The following is a 9,987-nucleotide window of genomic DNA, read 5'->3' as shown; positions in this document are numbered from 1 at the left end:
TTTTAAATTTAAAAAATAATAATATTTTAATAATTTATCTTTTAATTGAAATTTCTTTTTTGCATAGTTGGTACACCCTTTTTTTAAGTAGAGAAAAATAAAATGGTTAAATAAAAATTGCATGTGGGATATATTTGTCTTTAAAAAAAAAATTGAGGACAGATCAGTGATAATGGAATTTCGCCCCCACCTTTTTCCTTGATATAAAGCCCTCAGTCTCCTACTTTCCCTCCTTTCTTTTACCCCCAAATTAAAAAAAAAAAAAAAAAAAACCCTGGAAAAATCCTGGACTTTCCTTCAAAAATTCAAACCTTTGTCGCAATTACCCATACTTTCTTTCAATTCTCTTCAAAATTTCAATTCCAAGAAATTCAATTTTCAATTCAGAGCTCTCATTTCCCCCTGAAGACTGGAACCGTTTCTTTCTTTTTTTCCCCTAATATTCTTGGAATAACAATTCCTCACATTTTGGTTACTTTTTGATGACTGCTTCAATCACCCTTTTTTTTGTAAAATTATTAATTACCCACTTTGATTTTGGTCATGCTGATAGTGTATGATTAACAAAGTTTACATTTTGCTGTACAAATCTAAAGAATTTTTACTTTTTTTTTTTCTGTTTAACACTAGGGGCTTTTGATGATAAATTTTAATCGTCTTTTATGTTGTAAAGTACTTATTTTCAGAGGGTATTTTGGGGTTTTTAACGCTTGGAGATGATGGATAGCAGTGAAGAAGCAGTCGATGATCAAGGCTCAGGATGGTTTGAAGTGAAAAAGGTGTTCTTTCTTAATCTGTATTATTAATGCCCATTCACATTTTCATATGTTGGTATTTTTGTTGCCATTTTGTGTTTATCATCTGTTTTGGTTGCTTGGAAGTTGAAAAAGAAAAACTGGCGAAAGGGAAATATTTTGTCTTTTCTGATTATTAGCTTAACTAAGTTTGATTGCTACTTTGAGCTTAGCTGGCTGATTATTTATTTTAGTATGAAAAGAATACAAGTTTTGAATTGCTGTACTTTTCTTAGCAGCTAAACAATATAAGGTAATTTGTTTGTGTCTCTTTATGCCGATTCTGATTGCTAAGTTTGTATTGGGCATAAGGTTAGATTATGAGTGAAATTCACTTTATATTGTTACCGACTCTTAAGTAAATTGATCATAAGATAGCTGGGAAAATCAACTTGTTTAATTAAAAGTTAACATAGGTCTTCCAGATTGAGGGTAATATGTTTCATAAGTCTTCATTTGATTTTAACGAAGAATGATTCCAACAACAAGAGTGATAAGGGAATGTTTTTGTTAAAAACAGAGTGGGAGTCTCAGACTAAAAAAATTCTGTTATTCACTCAAAAAGTTTGGAAATATTGCTTTGTTTAAGGTGTTCATCTTGACCGTGTAGTGCTTTTCTTTGCAACCCAACACTTCATTTTGCTTAACTTTGCACTTGATGTGAGATTGGTAGTGTTATGTTGTTGGTATTTCTGGCATGAAGAGATGATGGGTCTTCCTTCTCTTATATCATCACCTAGTCCTAGATTGCACCACTTCCTTGTAGGTCTCTTGAGTTAACTAAAGTATTGCTTAGAAAACTACCTTAACATTCTAAATGTGCCTCCTAAGGCTAACACATGATCATGTTATTTTCTATTCTTAGTGTTCTCTCATATTTCATATTGGTAATCTGCTGCAGTATTCTATTTTAGAAGTGCCATAATTACGTTGGTGTATTAAAATGTTAAATGTTATTTTGATTATTTGTCGGTGTCATATGTTGCCGTCTTTATTAGTTTTCTTATTTCATTTTTAGAAGCATAGAAGCAGCTCAAAGTTTTCCGTACAAAGCTGGGTTGGGGGACCTTCAGCCAAAAGTGCTAATAATTTGATGAGAGGTCAGCCCTTGTTGAATGAGAAGGCTGGAACTGTGCAAGGAAAAGGCAGATCTCAGCTTCAAACATCTGGAAGGAATTTGGATGTACATAAACGGGATTATCTTGCAAATTCTACTGCTGAGTCAAATGAAGATAAAAAGAACATGTTTTATCTCGATAAATGTGTTCTTAAGAAAGACCATGAAAACCCCAAATCTCCTTCTTTTGTTAAACATTGTGATGGTAGCTGTGAAGATAACTCAAAACTTCTGTCAAAGGATAAACCCCACATAGTTCACAAAATCAAGTGGGGTGATTTAGAAGATGATGTTCTGGTAGCACGTCATGAAAACAACGTTGGAACTGAAATCATGTTTGGCAATATTGGAGATGATAATGTGCTTGTCTGTTTGAAGCATGAGAATACTGGTAATTCAATTTCATGTAGTTCTTGTACTAACCTCCAAGAAAACACAGTGGAAGTGTCCATGGATGTTGAGGGTCATTCTTGTCAGGTATCTCCATTGACTCCTAAAGATGAACTAATGCAAGAAACCTGTAAAGAGGTAAATGAAATATCTTCAGAAGTTGTGGAAGTGCAGACGGACAATGACAAAATAATTTCTGAGGATGATGGTTGCAAGGAAATATGTACTGAACACATCAAACCAATAAAGGATAATAAAGTAGATTCTAGCTTTCTATCTTGTCAAGCCTCTGGAATAGCGGTGAGACCTGAGATGCTTGAAGTCGTATTGGAGGTTGGCAAACCAAAAACATCTGAAGTACCTATTGTAGATTGTGGTTCAAGCATAGAGATGGTTTCCCAGGATGCAGTGTCACTTCCACCCGAGAATAGTGGACCTGAAACTTTGAGAGAATCAATTATGACAGATTCTATACAGGATGGTAGAAAACCTGATCTGTCAAAAGCTCAAATTATAACTGCGCTTGGAGAAGGTGATGCAGGGGAAAGCAAAGAAAGGTTTAGGGAACGGCTTTGGTGTTTCCTATTTGAGAATCTTAATAGGGCAGTAGATGAACTTTATCTTCTTTGTGAACTAGAATGTGATCTGGAGCAGATGAAAGAGGCCATTCTTGTTCTTGAAGAGGCTGCTTCTGACTTTAAAGAATTAACTACAAGAGTGGAAGAGTTTGAGAATGTGAAAAAGTCCCCTTCTCAATTGGTTGACGGTGTGCCAATTACTTTAAAGAGCGACCATAGAAGGCCACATGCTCTTTCATGGGAGGTAAGCACGCTTAGCTCATTTTGTTTTTTTCCATGCAATTGTTTGGCTTATAAGCATCAGATTAATGGCAATTCATATCATATCATACCATTAGAAGAATCTTCAAATCCTGCATTTTACTTCTGTGAGAGCTTAAAATTTTCATGGTGTGCACCTTTCTGTATGATATGTACTTATTGGAGTTCTTTTTACCTCTTGTTACATGTGTCTATTTGACAAAGTCTTTATGAAATTAAAAAAATGCTTTTCAAGTTGTGGGGCCATGAATGGGTGTGCGTGTTGGGGGGGGGGGTAGGGTTGGATCTGAGCTATGGTTTTGGAAGATGGCATGCAGTGGATTAAGGATGCTGGCAGACACAAACATAAATGTGTGTCAAACTTGATCGCTCCTTTTCTTTTTGAGGTTCTCTAATATCATTTTCATGCCATCTAGCCATCTAATATGGAACAGTATAGATGCTTCCTCTTGAATGCAGGTTCGGAGAATGACAACTTCACCTCACAGAGCAGAGATACTGTCTTCATCCCTAGAGGCTTTTAAAAAAATTCAACAAGATAGAGCTGGCCTATGTCCAGGTAACGGCAAAAAATCCCTGGGGCAGGACAATTCTAATCGGGCTTCTACATCTGGTGATAATTTGAAGAAGTCAGCTAATGTAACATCCAGTGATAAAGAGTTGGGGATAAAGTCAAGAAAACTCAGTGGAGGTTCAGATCTTACTCAAGGGAATCTAAATGGAGAGAAACAAAGCATTGAATCAGGCAAGTTGAGCAAACTATACTCTGTTCAAAATGTTCGTGACCCACCAAAGAACTATATCCTTCCTGATGTTGCTTCATCTAGGCCACTTCTGAAGGACAATTCTGCTGCATCTGGTTCTGGAAAGAGCAGGAGAGAATATCTTGGGTCTGAAACTGAGAAGCTGCCTTCTAGGAAAGATAAAACATTTACAGAAAATATTGTTGAAAAAAACTCCAAAAGTTTGGATCACATTAAGAGGCAAACTCCTTCCGAAAAAGACAAGGATAAGAGAAATGCAACTTCATGGAAATCCATGGATGCATGGAAGGAGAAGAGGAACTGGGAAGACATACTTTCATCTCCTTTCCGTATTTCTACCCGTGTATCATACTCACCTGGAATTGCCAAGAAAAGTGCTGAACGTGTACGTATTTTGCATGATAAATTAATGTCCCCAGAGAAAAAGAAGAAAACTGCTGTGGATTTGAAGAAGGAAGCAGAGGAAAAGCATGCACGGGCCTTGAGGATCCGAAGTGAATTGGAGAATGAAAGAGTTCACAAGCTTCAGCGCACCTCAGAGAAACTCATTCGTGTCAATGAATGGCAGGCTGTTCGGACTATGAAGTTACGAGAGGGAATGTATGCCCGTCAGCAACGTAGTGAGTCACGACACGAAGCTTTTCTGGCAGAAGTTGTGAGGAGAGCTGGTGATGAAAGCAGTAAAGTTAATGAGGTTCGTTTCATTACTTCTTTAAATGAAGAAAATAAAAAGCTTATGTTGCGCCAGAAACTGCAAGATTCAGAGTTGAGGAGAGCTGAAAAACTTCAAGTGATGAAAAGTAAGCAGAAAGAAGATATGGCTAGGGAGGAAGCTGTTTTAGAACGCAGAAAGCTCATTGAAGCCGAAAAGTTACAACGCCTTACTGAGACGCAGAGGAAAAAGGAGGAGGCTCAACTTAGAAGGGAAGAAGAACGGAAGGCATCAAGTGCAGCCAGGGAGCAAAGGGCCATAGAGCAGCTTCGGAGGAGGGAGGAAAGAGCTAAAGCTCAGCAAGAGGAAGCTGAACTTCTAGCACAGAAATTAGCTGAAAAACTTAGTGAAAGTGAGCAACGTCGTAAATTTTACCTTGAACAAATACGGGAGAGAGCTTCTATGGATTTTAGGGATCAGTCTTCACCTTTACTGCGTCGATCTGTTAATAAGGAGAGCCAGGGCAGATCTACACCAACCAACAGTGCTGATGATTGTCAAGCAAATGGCAGTGCTATTTTAGGAAATTCTGCACTTGCAACAGGCAGTGGTGCTTTGCAACACTCGCTGAAACGAAGGATAAAAAGAATTCGGCAAAGACTTATGGCTTTGAAATTTGAATTTTCTGAGCCTCCTGCTGCTTCTGAAAATAGCGGTATTGGATATAGAACTGCAGTGGGAACTGCAAGAGCAAAAATTGGGAGGTGGCTTCAGGAACTTCAGAAACTTCGTCAAGCAAGAAAAGAAGGAGCCTCAAGTATAGGGTTAATAACTGCAGAAATGATCAAGGTATGCCATTTTAGACCACCATTCAAGGATATTATGATCTTAATATTTATTATGGTTGTGATGTTTCAACATGGGATGTTTGCTTTAAGGATATCATGAATGTTAATAGAATTTCTAGGAACCCTTTAGTGGTAAGATTCAGGCAATATTTTCTTTAAATAATTCTAAGAATACTCCGATTAATGCACTCTTTTGATTGTTGAGTGGATTTTGGTGAGCTAACTGTTGCCACCTGTTTCCTTTGATGTAGACAACTGTACGAATCTGCTTTTAGCTTATTCATGTCTTTTCCTCTATATGCTGTTATGATCATCCTTGTTCTTTCATAAAACATAGTAGCTATACATAACTTCTCTTTTTATTCATGCTGCGACTCCCTTTGAAATGGTGGTAGGATAAATAGTTTTAGCCAGTTTTCTCTGTATGTGTGTTTGGAGATTGGGTAGGGAATGATGCTCTCTTTCTAATTTATTGCTTATGAAAATTTCCTTTTGTATTAGTTTTTGGAGGGAAAGGAACCTGAGCTACAGGCTTCTCGCCAATCTGGTCTGCTTGATTTTATTGCTTCTGCGCTGCCTGCTTCACATACATCAAAACCTGAGGCTTGTCAGGTGACAATACATCTTTTAAAACTTCTGAGGGTGGTGTTATCCACTCCTGTGAACAGGAGTTATTTTCTTGCCCAGAATCTTTTACCTCCTATGATCCCCATGCTGTCAGCAGCACTTGAGAACTATATAAAGATTGCTGCATCTTTAAATGTACCTGGAAGCAGCCACTCACTTTCATGCAAAACATCACTTGAAAATTTTGAATCAGTCTCTGAAGTATTAGATGGTTTTTTATGGACTGTCTCCTCAATTATTGGTCATATAAGCTCTGATGAACAGCAACTCCAAATGCGGGATGGCTTGCTGGAGTTATTAATTGCCTACCAAGTTATTCACCGGCTCCGAGATCTTTTTGCACTGTATGATAGGCCTCAGGTTGAAGGGTCCCCATTCCCTTCATCTATTCTCTTGAGTATCCATCTACTGGTGGTTTTGACATCCAGTCCTGGAAATAGTTCCATCAATTGGGAATCTTTACCTATTGAAATGGAACTGGGTGATGAAAGTCAAGAAACTAAGATTGCAGCCTCGGCTGATTCTGGATGTTCCTTTGTAAATAATAACACTGGAGACATTATAGCTCCATTATCTATGCTAAATGGTAGCACAGTTGTGTCACTATCTGATGTACCAGAGGATAGACCATTAGATGAACCATGTAAAATAAATAAGAATGATATTCCAGTATTCACCAGCAAAGGTGGTGAAAAGAGGACAACTGATAGTTCAGTTGAGTTGAACAATCTTATCACTTCCAAGATAGATGTTACCGATGTATCACAGAAAACTCTAGTTGAGCAGAAGGAAGAGAAACTCGACATCATTGCCAGGGAGGGGAAACTGAATGAAGACATATCAAGCGTGAAACAACCATTGGCATTCCTTCTTTCCACTATATCTGAAACTGGATTAGTCAGCCTTCCTTCCCTGTTGACAAGTGTGCTACTTCAAGCAAACAATAGATTACCTTCTGACCAGGTAACTTTGCTGCATCTTGATTTTTTTTTTTTTATTCTTTCATTTTTAATTTTATGTCATGGAATTGAACAAGATTGTTCTATGGAATCTTTTAAACTTCCACCACTTTGGCTCTTTTGTTTTTGGTCCTATTATCTTTAGTTCTGATTCTGTGATCATTTGTTGTGCGTTAATATGGGTTGGCCTTGCCACTAGTGTTTTGTGGATGTTGTTTACATTTTTGCAACCACTTTATTGTCTTTTGCTCTATAGTTTTTGAGCAGTAAAAATGAGATTCATGCTATGACATGACAAATATAAAACTGAGTTGCTTTTTCTGACAATTAATTTTGGTTTGAGCAGTTTTTATCACTATCTGTCTGTTCATTGTTAGATAAGACCTCATTTTATTGATTCTGAGTTGCCATATTATGAATTATCCATATTTGGAATCTGGACTCTTACTAAGGGTATGGTTTTGAATAGATAAAGTGATCAATATCCATAGAACCAAGCCACTTATTGGGAAAACACATAATTTGTGGTTCTTTAAGAAAGAACCTTCTAGTAAGCATACCAAAGATATCATTTTGGTAATTAATAATTTATTCTGTTTCAGGCTTCAAATGCCCTTCCATCTAATTTTGAAGAGGTGGCAACTGGAGTGCTGAAGGTTCTGAATAATTTGGCTCTATTGGATATTACATTTATGCAGAGAATGCTGGTGAGTAAATTGCATGCATTATGTTGGATGTTGGTTGCATGATACTGATGATAGTGGCTTGTCAAGCTTAACTCTATGATTCTTCTAATGTTTTTGCTGATTTTGATATAAGTCGAAAAAAATATTTTTTGAACTAATTTGATCCCTTTTTTATCCCCTGAACACCTTCCTTCAGGCTAGGCCAGACCTCAAAATGGAGTTCTTCCACTTGATGAGTTTCCTTCTTTCTTATTGCACGAGCAAATGGAAAGCAGCTAATGATCAGGTGATTCTGTACACTTCACTGTTTTCTAATGCACGCAAAACTGGGAGGAGTTATACACATGGCCTGTATCAATTCCAAAATTGTGGACAATATCCACAACCCATGTATTTGATGAATGATCAACATTGTGAAAAAAGTAATTATCTTTATATTGGGCATCTTTCTGTGAATGCATGCATGAATTCAAAGCTATACATAAGGAATCGTGCAATACCAAAGAAATCAACTCTGAAGGCATTGAGTCTCAAAGATCATATCCTTGACATATGCTGTCAATTTTGTCTCAGATTGGTTTGCTTCTCCTTGAATCTCTGCTGCTTCTTGGTTACTTCGCCTTGTTCCAACCTGGGAATCAAGCTGTTCTTCGATGGGGTAAAAGTCCCACAATCCTTCACAAGGTCAGTAGCTCTTCATAATTTTTTCCCTCTTATCTTTAGATGTTACTTGAGAAGCTAACGGTTGAGCTGGAAGGGCACAGGTGTGTGATCTGCCTTTCATGTTCTTCAGTGACCCAGAATTGATGCCGGTCTTGGCAGGGACGCTTCTTGCGGCCTGTTATGGCTGTGAACAGAATAAGGGTGTAGTTCAGCAGGAACTAAGTATGGATATGCTATTGTCCTTGCTAAGATCTTGCAGAAATATCTTACCAACAGTCAGATCCAATTCAAACCCAGAAATTCTCTTGGGAGAGGATTTGAGTGATTGTAATCAGCAGGGCTCTGATTTTAAAAGATTTCAGGGGGATATTCCCCTAAGATCTAGCCGTTACAATGCCAGAAGCACAAGGATCTCTGGGGGAAAGGGCAGCGGTTTAGGAAATAGCCTCAGAGTTGGCAAGACAAGAAATCAAAGAGACTGCAAATCATCAAAAACTTGTGAAGAAACAATTATTAGACCAAACCTTCCAGTTTTGGGAACTTCAATAATGTTATACTGTAGATTCCCAAGTAGCTTCATTGACAGAGCAGAGCAGTTCTTTTCAGCTGGGATCACCAATGAGTGAAGTCTAAGGTAACCAACATGAAACTCTTCTCATCATATTTGGCATTTATAGGTTTTGCAGCTGAAATTTCCAGGAGTCAGTCATATACCTAAATACTGCACTAAAGACTCTTTTTATGCTGCAGCAGATGCTTTGCAGAAGTCTGCTACAGTTGGTTAAGATTTTGATCATGATTACTGATTGATCACTAGGCTTCTTCCAAGCAATTTGTTGTGAAATGAATTCTTTGTATGAAATTTTAGTTTGGAAAAAGAGAGAAAAAAAGTACTGAGACAACTTTGACACGTTTCGTAGTTACGTGTTTGCATGCTTTACGGGCTTCTTATATCAGTCATATATTAGATCTGAGTTATGAGTTAAGAATGTAGTAACCGTTGGTTCAGGAAGCTAGCGTATGTTACAATGGCAGGTTCTCCTTTGTCCCCTATTAACACTTCTTGGCTGATCTGACACTGAAGCTGTGCAAGTTTTCCTTTTTCCACCATCATGCATGCATTCCATGGCTGTGTTGTAAAGCACTGACTACCAAATGCTTTTTGGTCCAAAACTATTGAGATTATGAAATTCATTTTTGATGTTCTACACTTTGATGCTCTCATTTATTTCTATTCTGTGCTTATTGCTAAATACTGAGAAAAGCAGGATAAAAAAAACCAAGGCATAGATGTTACCTTCTTGATGGTAACAGCTTAAATTTTCCAAGCCAAAATGGGTTTTACAATTATAACATAATATATTTGCAAAAATGCTTATTCCTTTAAATCCATTTATAGTATCTTGTAATTTTTGAGAAACCATTAAGTTAAACTGTGTGATTTATTTTATTTTAATTTATAAAGAACAAATAATTTGAAGATTTTAAGCGCAAAAAAGCACTTAAAGATTTCACTCATTGGAAGTGAAAAAAAAAAGTATAAAATCAAAACTAAATTATTTGTTTTTTTTTTTTAATTTTTTGTTTGATTTCGTATTTAATTTTGTAAGATTTTATATTAAAATGTTTTAATGTAATTAAGAACTTT

General features: G+C 36.9%; 1 protein-coding gene across 7 annotated transcripts; it reads left to right on the top strand.

Moving 5' to 3' along the window:
* Positions 1 to 241: 241 nt before the first annotated feature.
* Positions 242 to 9,549, top strand: LOC111283970 (uncharacterized). Of its 7 annotated transcripts, XM_089746636.1 has the most exons (10): positions 242 to 417; positions 687 to 779; positions 1,813 to 3,123; positions 3,600 to 5,405; positions 5,906 to 6,994; positions 7,593 to 7,697; positions 7,873 to 7,962; positions 8,250 to 8,360; positions 8,441 to 8,973; positions 9,093 to 9,549. In XM_089746636.1, the coding sequence occupies exons 2-9, from the start codon at positions 717 to 719 to the stop codon at positions 8,963 to 8,965; spliced, it is 5,100 nt and encodes a 1,699-aa protein (XP_089602762.1). In that variant the 5' UTR covers positions 242 to 417; positions 687 to 716; the 3' UTR covers positions 8,966 to 8,973; positions 9,093 to 9,549. The 7 variants fall into 7 exon arrangements, with proteins under 7 accessions (XP_089602762.1, XP_089602761.1, XP_089602763.1 ...); XM_089746635.1 differs by having other exon boundaries at positions 8,441 to 9,549; XM_089746637.1 differs by having other exon boundaries at positions 242 to 779; positions 1,816 to 3,123.
* Positions 9,550 to 9,987: the final 438 nt, after the last annotated feature.

The sequence above is a fragment of the Durio zibethinus genome, chromosome 17 (assembly GCF_047325235.1).
Source record: "Durio zibethinus cultivar Kanyao isolate XHJ-2024 chromosome 17, ASM4732523v1, whole genome shotgun sequence".
In the NCBI taxonomy this organism is placed as follows: Eukaryota; Viridiplantae; Streptophyta; class Magnoliopsida; order Malvales; family Malvaceae; genus Durio; species Durio zibethinus.
This window is presented reverse-complemented; position numbering and strand designations above follow the sequence as displayed.